Source organism: Chrysemys picta, chromosome 4 (genome assembly GCF_011386835.1).
Source record: "Chrysemys picta bellii isolate R12L10 chromosome 4, ASM1138683v2, whole genome shotgun sequence".
Taxonomy (NCBI): domain Eukaryota; kingdom Metazoa; phylum Chordata; order Testudines; family Emydidae; genus Chrysemys; species Chrysemys picta.
The window spans coordinates 73,337,667-73,355,354 of record NC_088794.1 but is presented as its reverse complement, the minus strand read 5'-3'; the positions used below and the strand labels follow the sequence as shown (position 1 = coordinate 73,355,354).

Genomic DNA, 17,688 nt, shown 5'->3' with positions numbered 1-17,688 from the left:
TCTGAGGGCTGCATGAAAATGACAGTAACAAAATAAGGTCATGTCCACACTACAAAGTTTTGCTGATACAAGTTGCGTCACCATTCAGGCATCACAGTTAGCATAGCGCTTGTGCACATGTGTACTTAACTCCTTGCGTCAGTGCTGTGCATAATCACCAGGAGTGCTTGTGTTGATGTGCAGTGCACCATCGGTAAGTATCCCAGCGTGCAGCCCAGCATTTTTAAGCATACTATCGTTTGAAAGTTTTGGCAATGCATGGTGGGGCTAAAACAAGTCTTTCAGGGGTGACTGGGAGCAAAAAGTCAACTTCCCCTAGTGCAACATTCTTCATCCCATAATTTTTTCACTTATTTCAATTTCCCACAAACCCGCTTGTGAGACTACTTGTTGTCTGCCATCTCTGACAGAGGCATGGAGCCTGCACAGCTCTGCGCTATTGTCGTGAGTGTTGCAAACACAGGACACCTGATTCTCTGGTATTTGCAGAGCTGCAAGAAGAACCATGGGGAACATGATGATTTCCTGGTGGTCAGTTTGCAGTGGGACATAATGAGAACCAATTCAAGGTTTTTGGTGGCATTCATTGAGCAGCTGAAGGTGGTGGAGGACCACTTAGGGGCCTGAGAAACAAGCACTGACTGGTGGAATTGCATCATAATGCAGGTTTGGGATGCTGAGCAGTGGCTGCAGAACTTTTGGATGTGAAAGGCCACATTCCTGGATCTGTCTGCTGAGCTTGCCCCAACCATCCAACACAGGAACACCAAACAGAGAGCTGCACTGATAGAGGACAAGCGAGTGGCGATCACATCGTGGAAACTTGCCCTATGCTTCTCTATAAGTTTGCAATAGTCATTCTCCAGGCACTCTGTTCAAGGTCTGCCACAGTATTGGCTTGCAGGATCTCACAGTATATGACTTCCTGTGTCCTCTTTTTTCCCCCTTATTTGGCTTAGCTGTTCCGCTAGGGTTGAGAGTGTAAAGCTCAAGGCCGCAACTGCCGCAAGTACAAATAACACACAGAGATGGTATTGTCATATAATAGGAATGGAAAGTGAAAATTAAGATTCAGAACTTCCCCCCTTCCCTTGTTCCCCTAAAACGTTAAACAAGACATACTTATTGGCACTTCTGCTTTGGAGTTTCTGATACCCAGTGCCAATCTCGGCTCAAGCCATGATGAGTATGACCTTCCAGGGGAGAGGGACATGAGAAAGGAATTGCTCAGTTGCATTAAACTGAGTATAGGACACTGGCATTGAATATTGGTTCCATTTTGACAGGTGATGGTGGTTTTAGCTGGTATCTCACGCCTGAGGACAACAAAGTCAGAGAGAGCACAGCTACTGCTGGCATCCCAAAGTCGCCAGCACCTGTAGGCTGATAGCTTGTGTACTGCAATGGTGCCTAACAAAGTTATTGCCGAATGGGGTGGGAAAGTGTTCTACCGTAGAGGAAGAAATAAGGCAGGCATCCTTAGAAACCTTTGGCTGAGGATTGCAGTTTACCTCAATGGAAGTTGCATTGAGATCTCTCAGGAGGATTCAAGGGATATCCCTGTGTACATAAAGAAACTGCTCCACATGGACCTCCTGCCTAACTTTAAAGGGGTAATGAAAATCAGATAGCAATGCTACCTTTCTTTGTTGTACTGCTACCTCTTCTGATATGAGTAAACTAATGAAAACTCAATAGCTGTGTCCTGATAAGTTGGGGGTCACCATCACTGTAATGGGAAATTTATTTACACACTTACCCAGGTTACTTCCCCGGGTTCAGGCTCACGGGTGCTCGACTGCAGGCACTGGTTGGACTCAAAAATAGGTCCTGGCTCACAGCACAGGTGGACCCCCACAGTCACCTATCCCCCATACTCTTCCTTGTACATCAGTTCCTTTTCGCTGTTCACGGCAAAGGCTTGTGACTCTGGCTCCTCCAGAAAGGTATTGACAGTGGTGTGCGAGGTGGAGGTGGGGTCTCGGCCAAGTGTGGCATGTAAGTCTTTATGAAAGCAGCAGGTCTGTGGTTCAGCACAGGAATGATTGTTGGCCTCCCTGGCCTTCTGATATACCTGCTGCAGTTCCTTGGCTTTCGCATGGCACTGCTGCTGGTCCCTGTCCTATCCCTCCTGCATGTCCCAATCAGTTTGCTTGTAGATGCCATAGAAACACTGGCTGGCTCAGAGTTGTGCCTGCATAGCCTCTTCTCCCCATGGGTGCGGGAGATTCAATATCTTCTCTCTATACCAAGCCAGAGTGAGTCTGGAGTGTGTAGCCAGCATGGTCAGCTGGGCATTTGCACACAACAATGGAGAGCAGATAGAGATGTGCTCACCAAGCTGGATGACCAGGAAAAGGCATTTCAAAAATTCACAGGGTTTTAAAGGGCAAGGGAGGGCTTCTTGTCTTCGTGACCCTTGGGCAGTAGAGTTCACTGTTGTGACCAGAGCAGTTTGTGTCGGGCATTATGGGACAGTTGCTGGAGGCCTGTTAGGGTCAACATAGGTAACGCAGTGTCCACACTCGTGCTGCGTCGACCATGGCTAAATGCCACTCAGGGAGCTGGTATTACTGTGTTGGCATAATGGGGCACTTACATCGGTGGGAGACAAATTTAAGTGTAGACACATGCAGAACTAGGTCAACACAAGATGGCTTATGTCAAGCTAACTTTGTAGCGTAGACCACACCAAAGAATGATTCAAAACTTTTAGAAATCCAGTAAGTTAATTACTAACTGGCAGTACGTAATGATCTGCAAAACATACGTTACTGCTAGACACACTTATCACTGAGCATGTCACATCGCATAATGTGATATCATATTTGGCCTTCTAGGATTTTCCTCATTTATCATTGTATGATATACATAATGAGCCAATAGATTTTTTGTTTTTGATCAGGCTGTCGTAGATTTTAACAGACTACAGCACATTTCTCATAGGCCATTAATGGAATAGAAATTGTACACAGAATGCAGAATTATTTCTGCAGTTTGAGACACGTGTGATGTTACTGCACATTTCTATTTATAAACATGATAGATATCTGTGTAATGGTATTGTCTCATACAACTCAAAAGGGTCTTTGTGTCAGTAAATCTAGAAGTTAAACTTCTAACTTCTAAGCCTCTGAATAATATTTACACTATCCTAACATCTCTCACTTGGGAGACAGCAATTAATTAATACCAGTGACCTCAAGACCGCTTTAAAGGGATATAAGTAAAGCATACTTAAGCATCTTATAGGTTGCATGTGATCCTTCCCAGTAAATTTCAGCAGCTAGTCTTGCTCTTCAATACATAAATCACATTACTAAGCAAAGAATACTACCTGTATCCTCCCATCTGTTTGAAAAAATAGGTATAATGGTCATTGGGGAAGGGTTTGAGGGGATAGTGTAATGGAGAGAAGAGAGTGGGGAGGAATTGCTTCTAACTTTACTTTCTAGAACATAATCGTATCATAATAGTTTAAGGCTCAAGACAAATCTTTGTCACTTAGTTTCAGTGAAAAGTTCACAGCATTTAAACAGCTAAACAGGTGTCCAAAAGAGTCTTCAAAAGATTTTAAATAATGAATTTTTATCTACATAAGATATATTTTCCTATATATTAGGGATTTGTACTGTATCCTGCCACCATCGTATCTGAGCTCCTCCCCAAAAAAGTTAGAGATATAGTGCAATACTTGATGGACTTCATAGTGTTCCCTGTAATTTTTGAATGTATTATTTTCCCAAATGTTGTAAATATTTCATTACTTTTTTTCTTTGAAGAAACCTCATAAATTCAATCCAGAAGCATAGCATTTATGAGCTATCCAATAACAAAGCAGTGAACAAGTGTGCTGGTATAAAAATCATTGAGAAAACAAATTGCAGAATTGAGTTTCCAAATGTCAAGTTCTGTGTCTCACCAGTGTTTGTTTATAAATCGAAAAATACTTGACACTGTAATTTCAAGTGAACAGCATGTATGGAACTGCTAGTCGTGACTTTTGGTGTGTGTGTAATGTAAGAGATACATTTTGGAGATCAGGATATCAGCTGCCTTACCAAAGGTTTTTTTTCTACTTGCCTGCCCAGGCATAAATGGTCTCTTACTTCAGGAGTTGCTCAAGCACATTAGAAGTTGAGTTCCAATGAGGAACCATCTGCTTCAGATGATGTTTCTTATGTTTCTGCTGCAGCTCAGTCAGTATTTGTGTAAACTTGTCAGAGATGCTGAAGTGGTTACATATTTTATGTACCATTGTTACCATGTTTTAGTGTTTGGACTGCCACACAGGAAATCATTGATTAATTTCAGTGGCTTGGCTCGCACAGTACGATGTACCAAAAAAGAGATCCTGTGGATAGCTGGATTTATGAATACAAATCCCTTATTGTCGGGCTTGGGATCCTCAATGATTTGTATGCAGTGTATCAATTCTCAATTTAACCTAAGGCAAAAAGAATTTTCCTTAAGTGGAAACTATAGGGGATAATTTTTACAGTGGCTTGGGATGGATGGTGAGTGACACACATTTCAAAAAAATCTAAATCATTGATATGATTTGGAACCTTTGCCTTTCCCCTTCTATTTTTCTCCCTACCACAAAGAAAAAGCTCCCACATCGATATTTTATTTTTAGTCTATTTGCCATAGTATTCATTAGCCTGCTAGGATGTGCTGTGTACAGGAGCTGCAGAACCATGGACTCTGCTCTCGTTGTTGCAATGTGGCTTATGGCTGAGAGAGAGACAACTGCAATATTGATGACACAATGCTTTGTTAATTAAAGTTCCATGATTTATTGTCATGTTTTAAACACAAAGGAGAGGTCTGAGCCACCAAATATGTATCTGAGTCCACATTTTAAACCCCCTCAAAGTTTGTCAGGTATTGCTTCTGTCCATCATAAAGAGATTTGACCCAGTTCTAAAATCAGGCTCCAGAATCAATCTCTGCTTTTTAAATGGTCTTGTGATTAAAGTACTGGACTGGGACTCAAGAGATAATTTGAAGCTCCCCACAGATTTCCTGTGTGACCTTGGCCAAGTCACTTAATTTGTCTGCCCATTTTATGTCAGCAGATGTCAGAGATAACCAGATGGAGCTTTTCATGTGGAGTTTTATATACAGTTTCCATTTTTTAGTTATAAAAACAGAGATGGAGGGGAAAAAACCACTTGATGAAAACATTATCACACAAGTGACATCAGACATTTTCTAGCTCATTAGTCCAAGGTTCAGCATGAGGTAGAACTGCCTGTGATTTTGTGCAACAGAAATACTGCACGCTTCCCCTTGGGAGGCTACTGTGCAATGCATATCCCTAACAGAGCCTGTCACAACAAATAGTTGCTCGATAAGTGATCGAGATGTTCTGTTTGACATGAATATTATAATGCTGTTGAATTGTAAAAGTACGTGTACGACTAATATGTGGTGGTACTATTAAAATCAATGGAATTTTGCAGTGTACTCATTCTACATTTATAAGGGTGAATTTTCAGAAGCCAGCCTTCATACAGGTGCATGAAACTGTACGTGGTCATGTAGCCTTTGTGAACGTGCAAGTGTTAGTGTTTGCACTTACAAACTCAATTATGGGATATTTGTTTTGCTGATGCAAATTGTAATATTTGTGTTTAGTCTGTTTTAAGTATGTGCATAGGTGCTAAAATATTTTAAAGTGTGTAGGGAGGTATTTGTGGACATATGTGAATCCACAATTTTGTTTTTCACGGTTTCAAATAGGTTGATGATTTTGGGCCTGAAAATATGGGAACTGCAGAAGGTTTACATTTAGGTCTGACTCGATGCACTATTAGCCAGATAACACCATAAGAGAGATTACTGGGGTCTGCTAACATAAGTGCTTTTGCAAATAGCTGATAACTTTTTCTGCTGACAGAATGGCCAGAAAAATAGAAGAATCAATTCCTGGTGAAGGCAAGTGTATGTATCTGCTGTCAAATAAGGCTCTTCTTGTCATGATGCATGGAGGGAATTAAATGGATTTTTTTTTTTTAAGCGAAGAAATCCTTAACCATTTCTCTACTGGAGGCTTTCCTTTTGCATATTCCAACAGGAAGGCTGCTATGGTGAATGTTTCCATCTAATACACCTGCTGACATAAAATATACAGGATTTTTTTTAACAGCCCATTTCATAATTACCTATATCACAGCAATACCCCTTGGAATGAATTCCTACTAGCCGTGTCAAGAAAATCCACATCAGCACCTACAGGAGATCCATTAAAACATGCTTTTATGAAAAGCCCACATCTTTTTATAATTGTACTTTTTCACCTTCCCTACTCTACATACGCATGTAAATCCAGTAGCGCTATTCAGAACTTGGCAAGTCTGTTTATAGCCTAATCTTGTTGGAAAGGAGAAAATAATGGCGCTCTAATAGAGCTACTTTGTGTGGGATGATGCATGTTTAGCGATAATCAAATCTTCCCATCTAGCATGAAGAGTACATAGCAAAAGCCACATTTGGGGCAAGCAAAACTACTGTCTGTGTGTGTGTTTGTGTGTCTGTTATATTAAATCCACAAAAACTGGCTTTGCAGAATTCTCTGGGTCAATTTCATATTTGACCTCATTTTTGAAGTAGATTCAGCTTTCAGGCATTGCGGTAATTTTCAGTGTTGTGTGCAGTTGTTGCATCTGATGGTTATAAATTAAATAACTGGCTCATTCTTTTTATGGTTGTCATTAGCGTCTGCCTCACTGCCATAACTAAAATCTGACCATTGGCCCCCTCTTTTATTGCCGCATAGTCAAGCTGCTGTCCCTTCGGAGGCCCTACATAATGTTGTCCTTATGCAAATAACTGATTTTTCAGTTAGTTGGCAATTCTGAATTTTTTTTAATTGGTTTGAGTTGAACCAAAATCAAAAAAATTTTGGCAAACTGAAAAAATGTATTTCTGTTGAATGGAACACTTCATCTTGGGTATTTTAAAAAAAGGAAAGGAAAAGAAAAGAAGGGCTGTATTCACAAAATGCTGATGGTGATATTGCCCATTTATACCCAGTAGTTAAGGTATTCAGCTGGGATGTGGGAGACTCATGTTTGAATCCTCACTCTGGAGGAGGGACTCGAATCTACATCTCCCCACCCCCCAAGTGAGTGCACTAACCACCAGGCGATGGGTTAAACTCTGTCTTTCCCATTGAAGTGTTCCACTTTATAAAAGGAATTATTCATGGAGCTGGGGGATATCACCTGGGTTATCCCACCTCCCAGGTGAGTGCCTGAACCACCAGGCTAAAGAGTCTTTTTCTCTCTCTCTTTCTGGCCAGGTGACTATGCAGGAATGTTATACAAAGTGGACCAGCTTCAACAGGAGAGACTGAGAAAGACCCACCTGGGAACATCCGATAGTCTAGTGGTTAAGGCACTCGCCTATGAGCATACCCATCATAGAGTGGCTAGTCTATAGCACCATCTTGTGTTTTGATCAGCCACTTCCCTCCAATACTTTAGTTATCTAAAGCAAATGACAAATGTAAAGGGCACCACTGTACATAGCCCTTTCTTTTCTAAATTTTAAGTTTAGTTTGAGTTTTCACTGTGTACTTGAGAGCAGAGGTATGCCCAAAATGATACAGTAGGATGGATGCATTAGTGGTAGGTGATACATGGCCATATACATATTACATTCCTGTGGAAATGCATGGTTCTACTTTTCTATTAGTGAAGCTAATTTGTTGTAATATATATGTCTACTGTTGAACAGTGTCTTACAGCACTCCATCAAACTGTTATCTGCATCTTCTCCAATTATTGTCTTCACATTGTTAAAAGCCAAAGCTTTCGTGTCCAATAGTAGTCTTGTCCTCTGGAGAACCCACATATTAATTGTGCACATTTGAAATCAATACTAATGTATACAAATTCAAAATAATGTTTGTCTTTAATAAATCCAGAAGTGTTTGCCTCATGACTGTTGCTTAATTTTTTGTACAAAATCCACAGCCAGCAAATACACTGAGTTTAAAAACATAATCATTTTTATATAGGATTTTTTTAAACAAGTGAAACTTCAAGAAAAAAACGTTTGTTATATTTCAGATAACATAATTATATTTAATACCAAGATCCATATTTTAATCCACTCTTCTAGAGTTTCTATGCCATTAAAGGAATTAGCACAGGTGAAATATACATTTAAGTACTTCATAGATTATAACAATTACCTTCTTCAGTCAGATTTTAAAGAAGATTTTAAAGTTGGAGAAATGCAGTAGTCATCTGGGATTATTCATTGCAAAGGCTTTCATATAGAAGCAAAGAAGCACTATCGCCAAATTACTTGTACCTGTAGAAGTGCTACAGGAATAATATCAAATTAAAATTATTGGGCAGAATTGATGCTGATATTTTTTTGGCAGCAGTACCATTCAGATAATAGCACTGCATATTTATTGTATTAAAGCCTGTACAATTAAATAATAGTATCATTGTGTGATAGTTGGAAAGTAGTCTCTTTTCATCCATGATGAACAATGTTTTAGACCGATTTTCTGTTGTGTACATCAGAGGAAAGTAGGTGTAAAAGCCCACCATTCTGATTTGATCCTGTTTTACATTCACTTTGCATTCACTGCACTGGCATAAATGGCTGCAGAAGCTGCAGTGCAACAGAAAATCAGGCGTGAAATCTTGGCCCCACCGCTTTCTAGAAGCAAAGTACCCTCATGCCTCCTTTCAACATCTTTATTCTTGTAATAAAAATCTTTGTTTCAACAGCTTTTTAATGTCATGTATCTGTGCCTCTTTAACAAACCCATTGTACACATTCAATTGTAGATTGAATCTGAGACAGTTTTTGAAAAATATTCCTTGTATAAATTTGTTCCTGCTCCAAAAGTTAAATAACATCATTGCACATAATGATATGCCAACAGATGGTGCCATTTATCACTTTTTATAGTAAAGTGTGCATATGTTTGATTAATATTCTGTTAATTTATTGTAACTCTAACTTTTTTCTGAAAACATTAGGGGGTGTATTCTAATCAGTACCGACTTTGACTCTTGTAAAAGAAATAACTCCAAATTTTAAAAATAGTAAATGTAACATATAGATTCTAATTAGAAATATTTGTGTTCTGTAATGGAGGAATTGGCTTGTTAAATTATTTAATAATGGGAGTTTCTTAGACAGTAAAACATTTGTTCTATTTCATAAAATATATTTAGGAACTCAGGAGTTACCCTACCAGATGCCAGTGGTGTAGCTAAATTAATACCCTGTCTCAGATACATCAGCCAATACCAGATGCTAGGAAGGTGTAAGGAATTTTATAGCAGCTTTTGTCATGTTCCTTCAGTCATCTCTTAAAAAAATATATATATATAGCTATAATTGAGATGCTGGCTGCAGTGTGTATACATATATACACACACACACACACATATATACTGCAGCCAGCATCTCAATTATAGCTATTTAGTTTTGATCCTCTTGTCCCTCTACCACAAAAGTGAGGGAACCCAACCGGTCACCATGTTATAGGGCTGGATTTTCAGAGTGTGTATTTACACCTGCCTTTGCTCATGTAAAGTGAAAAGGCGTCTGTATGAGCTCAAACAGTATTGGGGGCACCCAAGTTGACCACTACTTTGGAACTTTTGACTACAGTGGTTCCCTGACTGGCCCCTTACCAAAAATATATTTTCATCAAAGTGCATTCATCTTACCTCATTTAATGTCTGAAAAGTTCAGGAATGTATTTCTGGTTTGGTTTGGGTTTTTTTTATTTTGGTTGGTTTGGGATTTTTGGCAATGTGGAGGGACAGATTGTATTAAATTAGAATGGGCTTCCTTTTTATTTGTCCTCCAAATCACAATAACTTTGAATGGGGGATTTTGTACTAAAATGTCCTGTGATTAGTAGTGATGGATGCTCAGTCTTTCAGAGAGTTTATTAATGTCAGGCCTTTTTTAATGTATCTTTTAGTTTGCTTTGAAAAATGTTTTGTTAATTTTGGAGGGCATTGAGAGAGATCTGTATGGATACTTGTTAACACCTGCATATAAATGAAGTCAGATATTTTCCTTTAATAATAATTTAAAAAAAGCTTGTTTGATATGTGTGTGTGTGTTAAATGGCGTCACTGGCACATCTCAGGCTGGTATCATTGACCATTTATGTTCTTTTGTCAGGCATGACATCTTATAGAAGGTTACCCACATCCTTGTGGCCCACTTTTCATTATGAGGTTGCTAGAGAGCTGGTCTTGAGCCAAAAGCTCTAGGGAAGATCCCCAATGGTCCCTCACTATTCAGATTCTTAGAGATCTGTTACAAATCTTTACCAGGTATGCTGATGCAGCCAGTAGGCATCCTTGTTAAGACCACATTCTTGGTGGCATTTTTTTACGCATTTAAAGTCAGTGAACTGGTGCCTGGATTAGAAACTGATACTTCGGATAGGGCCTTGGATCTTAGAGAACTAAAACAGGGTGAGCAATCAGTTATCGTGACACTGATGATATCAAAAACTGATCAGGGAGGGCAAGGCAAGTCCATTTGGGGCATTAAAGGCTTATGCTTTGATCACATAAAAGATCCTGGGCTCAATACAAGGGTAACTGGGTGATATTTAATAGCCTGTGTTATAGAGGAGGTCAGATTAGATGATCTGATGATTCCTTCTGGCCTCAAGCTCTGTGAATCTATTTTCTGGATAAAAAGTGAGAACCTAATTCCCAACTGATGTGCAGGTTTGTCCCAACTCCTCTTTATTTAAATGCATTGTTTAATGTAATATTCATTTTTATGTAGAGTTGAAATTCTGCACATATGGGTATTAAAAATAGTTATTTGGCGTGTAATGAAGTTATTGTTACCCACACCAATATAATTTCAAGGTTCCCAAAATTCATGATTTCCCACTTAATACCATAACTTTTGGTTATTTGTAATGATTTAATATATGGAAGATGGGTTTAAAATATATAGTAATGAAACCATCTAAAGGTTTTATACAGAGGTCACTAGAAACAGGATGGGCTTAGTAAAATACGTGGTCAGTCCTGAATGTTCATTGTCAAATTCTGAAAAGTATGTTGTTCTGAGTTCTTAATTGCTGTTGTTAAAATTATCCTTCCTAAAGTTGAATGCTACAAGACTAAATTTTGGTATGATAATTCCACAAGGCATGTCAACTTTGTATTATGTGACTCAACTTTGGTGGGTTTGGGGCTTCTCTGCAAAGCTCTGCAGTGCAGATTACTGCAGTGCACACTTAAGTGTTGGGTTATAACTGCCCTATGTACACCCTGCTCGCATGAACTGAAACGTGCCTAGTTTACGTTAACGTAGTCCTGTGGACTTGGCAGCAAACATGTACTGCTTAATATTTTTGTATTCAGTTTAAATTATTGTAATTCTGATTTGTATTTTTAAGATTTGGCATTTGTTTCTGTATAAATTCTACTAGGACTTGAATGTTGATCTGTTAACGATAATTACAAAATGTACATGCATAGAGGAGTCTGCAATTTTGTCTCTTTTACCACATCTGCCTGTCTCCATTTGCTGATGAATACTGTAAACTGTTTCCATTTTAAGGATCTCTTATTGGCTATCTTCTCAGCCTGAAATTGCCATTAGCAGGAAAAATAGTCCCGGTGCTTGATGTCAACATTATAACTTAGAAACAATTAAGAGATCACATGAGATTCAAGTCAACAACATCATTTTTCTAATGCTAATGTAAACTAAAGATGGCGCCATTAATTTTTAAGATGAGTCAGGATAGACTGTTTATGTTGCAGAAAGCCACACAGAATTACAATACGGAGGTTCCAGGACTATATACTACAGAAATAATTCAAAATGGTGGGGGAAAAACAGCATTTTGTTCTTGTTTGTCTAAATAAATTAGGGGTGCAGCCTCATCTGGAATACTGTGTGCAGTACCGGTCACCCCATCTCCAAAAGGATATTGCAGAATTAGAGAAGATTCAGAGAAATGTGAGAAAGTTTAGGGCATGAAAACACTCTCATAAGAAAAGACATTGAAAAGATTGGGATTGTTAGTTTAGAAAGGAGACAAGTAAGAGGGGATATGATACATGGTATAGAGGAGGTAGATCAAAAACATCTATTCTTCCAATCTCACAACACAAGAACAATGGGATATTCAGTTATATTAAAAGGTGATACATTCATAATTAGCCTGTGAACATATTGCCACAAGAAGTCACTGAGGCCAAGAACTTGGCAAAATTCAAGTAGATAACTAGGTAGAGAAAATAGTTAATGATAACATTTTGCAGGGTGTACGCATAGCTTAAACTGATCTCTAAGAGATCTAATGGTGGAGGCAGGTTATCCCATGTCTACCATCTGTGGGGTTCTTGCCCCTTTTTTTTTTTTTTTTCTTTTCCAAAGCATCTGGTGCTTGCCATTATTGGCGTGATGATAGTGAATTAGAGGGACTTCAGATCTGATCCAATCAGGCAATTCCTATGTTTGTGGTGTCCTGAATGATTTGTAGGTCCTTACTCAGTTCATCACCTAAATACTGCTCAAACAGCAGGGTAGAAGAGGCAGAAAGGGCTCTCTCTCTGCACATACTTTCCAACACCAATGTGACATGTAGTTTCTTCCTATCCTGCTCTGACGTAAGTAATAATAATAAGAGTTCAACTGCTTGTCGTCAGTTAATGAGCAAGCTGAACTAACTTAAATAGTGTAGGACTTAATAGTACTCCAATTGCATCTTTTCTTGGTGTATAAAAATAGCTATTTGATATTACGCAAGTTTAAGGGGTGCGGGAAAGTCAATGGATACGGACAACAGTAAAAGAAAATAGTGTCTAGAGCCGGTTACCATTTGGCCATATGTAGAAATGAACTGAAGCTGTGCCATTGTTTGAGATGTTCTATCACAGTGGTCAAAGTAGCTAAAGGATATTAGACCGAGAGCACCTTCCTTCAGTTAAAATATTTACAATGTTGATTCATGACTCCATGTGTAACATATCTTGGATCCCATGCAAGGGGTACTTCAGTAGTTTTGTATTTTGTGGTGATTATTTTGTAAAAGATGTTAAGTAAAATGTCTTGCTTCATTAATTATTAAGCTCAGTGAATAATATTTATTGTGTCATTTGACATGCTGAATAATTTTTGAACAGTTTCATTAATGACAGTTCCAGGTTAAATCAATAGCGCTCAGTATAGTCAGCTAGCCATAGAACACAGTGACTTGCATATAAATCTTAAAGGTTTATTCCAAAACCAGAGTTTTATAATATAATATTTTACACTAATATTGCACTTCTCATCCAAAGATCTTGTTCTTTCCAAAGATAAGTATTCTATAGCCTCTATTTTATAAATAGAGAAACTGAGGCACAGAGTAGGTAAAATGACTTGTCCAAGGTCACAAACACAGTCAGCGGCAGAGCCTAAACTGTAGCTCATGTCCACAGACTATGTGCAGTTGTAATGGGTTAGGATTACACAATAGCTAACTTACTGTTCTCCTTTTCTGTGAGAATGCTTTCGAATTGTGCTAGCCCTGCTGTCATTGCTTGTGTTACTTTGGGCTCCTGCAGAGCTGGGGAAGGGGCGAGCACTGAAAAGCAAATAGAGAAGAGCATAAAATAAAAGAGCCTCTTAAGTATCAGAATTCTTCAAAGGGATGAAATTGAATTATTTCCTGGATCTGAACAGAAATGAAAACCCTCTACATATCCTGTTGGATGTATGAAAGAAAAAACAGTAGACATAAATATTTGCAGGTAATGTAGAAGTAAATAGTCAACTTAAGAAAATCAATCCTTTTGCCCGTTGTATGGGGGGGTGGGGGGGAAGTGATGTGACATTTAACTCTGAACTAACCCAAATCTCTTCCTTCTGATTTCATGGATAACAGTGGAAATAAAGGAATCATGCATATATTTTAAGATCTAGTTTATATTTTTCCTGTTGCAATGTCAGTTGACTTCCATTTTTGTAATGGATTTTCCTTATTTAAAAATATAGAAATTCTGTAACTTCCTGTGCTGCTCCCCCCATTTTTAAAATTGAAAGATTTTTTTTTTCTAATTCTGATCTAAAATAAGGTCTTTTTTTTTTCTTCTTCTTCTTGTAGGTTAACAGTGAAAATGTAGTGAAAGTTGGCCACAGGCAGGTGGTGAACATGATTCGACAAGGGGGTAATCACCTAGTTCTTAAGGTTGTCACAGTAACCAGGAATCTTGATCCAGATGATACAGCTAGAAAGAAAGGTACATTTTTCTCTTTGCTGTCTGAATTTTTTCTGGTACTGCTCTAAGGAAAACAAGATGTAGGCTGGAGACTATTTACATTATTTTAGTGACTGCTATATTATATATTCCTCATCTTAAATATGCAACAGCATTCTACTATGTAATCTACAAGCTATTTACATTTGCTGAAGAAAAAGCCAGACTTCATTTATAGGTACACCTCTACCCCAATATGACGCTGTCCTCGGGAGCCAAAAAAATCTTACCGCATTATAGGTGAAACCGCGTTATATCAAACTTGCACAGCGCCGCGCCCTCCCCCCTCTCCCCCCCGGAGCACTGCTTTACCGCGTTATATCTGAATTTGTGTTATATCGGTTTGCGTTGTATCGGGGTAGAGGTGTATATCTGTGCAGAAAAAGATATAGTTCATTCTTGTCATGTTCATTGTTGAAGTCCATCTTCCTAGATCAGTGATTCTCAAACTTTTGTACTGGGGACCTCTTTCACACAGCAAATCTCTGAGTGTGACCCCCCCCCTTATGAATTAAAACCACTTTTTTATATATTTAACACCATTATAAATGCTAGCAAAGCGGGGTTTGGGGTGGAAGCTGACAGCTCGCGACCCCCCACATAACCACCTCATGACCCCCTGATGGGTCCTGACCCCCAGTTTGAGAACCCCTGTCCTAGATCATTCTGCAATGTGCTTTTAAGATTTTATATTCAGACTTTTTAACATGTTAGAGTATTTGAGGGAGATGGGGAAAAAAATCTGTCCTTTACTTAAAGCCATAGACAAAAAGGCTGAGATTGTAAAACACGCTTGGGCCCGAACCCAATTCTGCTCCTATTAAAGTCCTATGAGAATTTTAATGTTGAGTTCATTTGAAAATATTGCATCTGTGAAAATAAGAAAATGAAGCACTAAAATATTTAGCTTGACAAGTTAATAAGAAAGCAATACATTTCGAGATGCCCACTGCTTAAAACAGATTGAAACTGGATGGGTAGCTATCACCACTCTAGCCAAGGAGGAAGGGGATCTCTCCCTCAGCTTTTAGCAGAGGAAAGGGTGTTGTGCTCACCCTCCTTACCACCTCTGGAGAAGGGAGAAGCTTCTGCTTCAGTAAGAGAGCAGATATTTTAGGATGACTTGGTGTTACTTCAAACATAGCAAAATTACTTTCAGAATGTAGTATCTTCGTACCAAATAGGAGCTTTTTCATCTAAAAGCACCCCACTTATTCCCATTAAAACTAAAGAGTTAACACAAATCATGTATTTATATTAACTTCTTCAGATTTAATGGGGATTGATGTACGGCACCCCATGTACTGAAATTAGACTATACCCATAAGAGTTGTGACCGTTTTTGGTTTTGAATCTCCCCAAATTACTTTGTAATTACACTTGATCAAGGGTACCCAAAGTTTGCTCAACCAGGAACTGCAGTAGCAACTTGTTAGGAGCCACTAGATGCACGTAATTGGTATTAATCAGAGAATATTGTTGCTGACCTCTTCAGTATAACAGTGACACGCACACTAACTTCTTTGCTCCTAACATGGATGTTCCATATTGATCAGTGTGACCTGACAGCTGAGGTCTCTCTGAGGTAATCCTACGTATTAAAGAACAGCCCCCCTCCTTCCCCCCCCCAAGCCACATCAAGCCAAGCTGTTGAATTCTGTGGGCCAGACTTTAGTCATGCCTGCACTAGTCTTTGAATGGGAAGGATCGAACAAATGAATACCAGTCCTATTAAATGCATTTCTGTTCAAAGACGTGCCTTTTGAAGAACTGCACTCTGTTTACTTTGCTTTTTAATAATTCACTGGGAATTTAGATTTTAAAAAAATTAGAATACCTAAAAAGAAGAAAATATACTGAGCCCAAATAAAGCTTACCCAACTACTCTTTCTTCCATTATTTTTAACAATGATATTGATAGAATTGCTTTATCTTACTGCTACATGTTCCAGACACACCTAGCATTTCTTTATACTGACATAGGTTATGTTTTCTGCCCATAAATAAGGGGAACTTGTGAATTTGTGAATGTTGACACTTCCCTACAGAAGGAGAGGTTGCTAGCTTTTCTCAAGCCAAACAGTCAGTAGTCCTCTACTAAATGATGTTGACTTTTAGCAAATTAACATCTTTATAATCCCCCTTTTGGGGGGCAAGATTATTCAGAAGGTGATGAAAAGGCAACACTTGAATCACCTGGAGGTCACAGATTTCTTTGATCCCTGTCAACCGTGGTCTTGGTTTGGTAATTGTACAGAGACTATCCAGGTCTCTGTGGCTGAAGATCTCTTCCTGATGATGGACAAAGGGTCAGGTGACCATTAAATATCTCTCTCTTGTGCAGACTTCTCAACAGATTGGTTGCAAGGTCACTGGGGGAGACAGTGAGGCAGTTTGGCCTGTTGTGCAATTAGTATATTCATGACACAGCTATATATTTATCACTGAGTCTGGACAATGCTATGTCTTTACTTTCCCAGTGTCTAACTGACAGAAGCTTCGATAACAGCAAGGTGAATGAGCCTTAATTCAGACAGGATGTAAGGGATACTAGTTTAACTAGAGAGTATGGCTTGAATTTTGTCTGTCTCCCTGATTGGTTTGCTAAGGTGCTTTGTCAAGGTGCTTCATAGTTTGGTATACTTCAGGATCCTTGATTGCACCTGGTGTCCCCAGAAGTCCCCAGTTTTCCTACTACATTTGTCATGATGGAAGACAGTTTCTCTATAACATATGACTCTCTTTTATGACCTCCAGATAGGGTTATTTTAATTTGCTCTACAGTGTAGCACTCCTTGAAAAGCACTTGAAAGCTACACGTGGTGCAAAAAATCTAATGCTTTTCTTGTCTAGCAGTGTTAACTTTACATCACTGTTCCAAAGACTGTGCACTGGCCTATACGTACAACCATACGTTTGCATTAATCTTTAAAGACCTACATGATTTGGCTCCTAGCTACCTGAGGAACCACCTCTTTTCCTATCATGACCACTGAGGTTAGCTTGTGCACTCTGATTTATGTATCTTCAGTGGAGGTTACTGAAAGCTGACCTTCAGGGCACAGTGTAAAGTACATCTGTGTCCCTGGGCTACTGCCTGAAAGGATGATATAAATTATTGTGAGGCAGACTCTTTTTAAAGTTAGTTTTTGTACATGTGTCCATACACAATGTGATAGGTACATTTAAAAAATAGAGGTGTATAATTACTTAGCTTAAGGATTTCTACTGTATATCATTATAAGCCTGCTGATCTTTTTGACTAACTGGTAGGAAAGCCAGAAATGGTTAGAAATGCAATCCATGAAAAGCTCTTAGGCCCTTCAGAAAGCATACTGAATGTTTTGTTTCCTGTCCCCAAAGAAATTACTGTGTACATGTATTTGATATTGCTATAATGAATATATTG

The 17,688-nt window shown here is 38.8% G+C and overlaps 1 protein-coding gene across 14 annotated transcripts in view; it reads left to right on the top strand.

Annotated features, from left to right (window-relative positions):
• Positions 1-17,688, top strand: part of SHANK2 (SH3 and multiple ankyrin repeat domains 2) — a 640,917-nt gene that overhangs the window by 575,169 nt on the left and 48,060 nt on the right. For all 14 annotated transcript variants that reach the window (XM_065592634.1, XM_024100174.3, XM_005304567.4 and 11 more), the window contains one exon: positions 14,126-14,261. In XM_065592634.1, the coding sequence (XP_065448706.1) occupies positions 14,126-14,261 (136 nt within the window). The remainder of the gene's footprint in view (positions 1-14,125; positions 14,262-17,688) is intronic.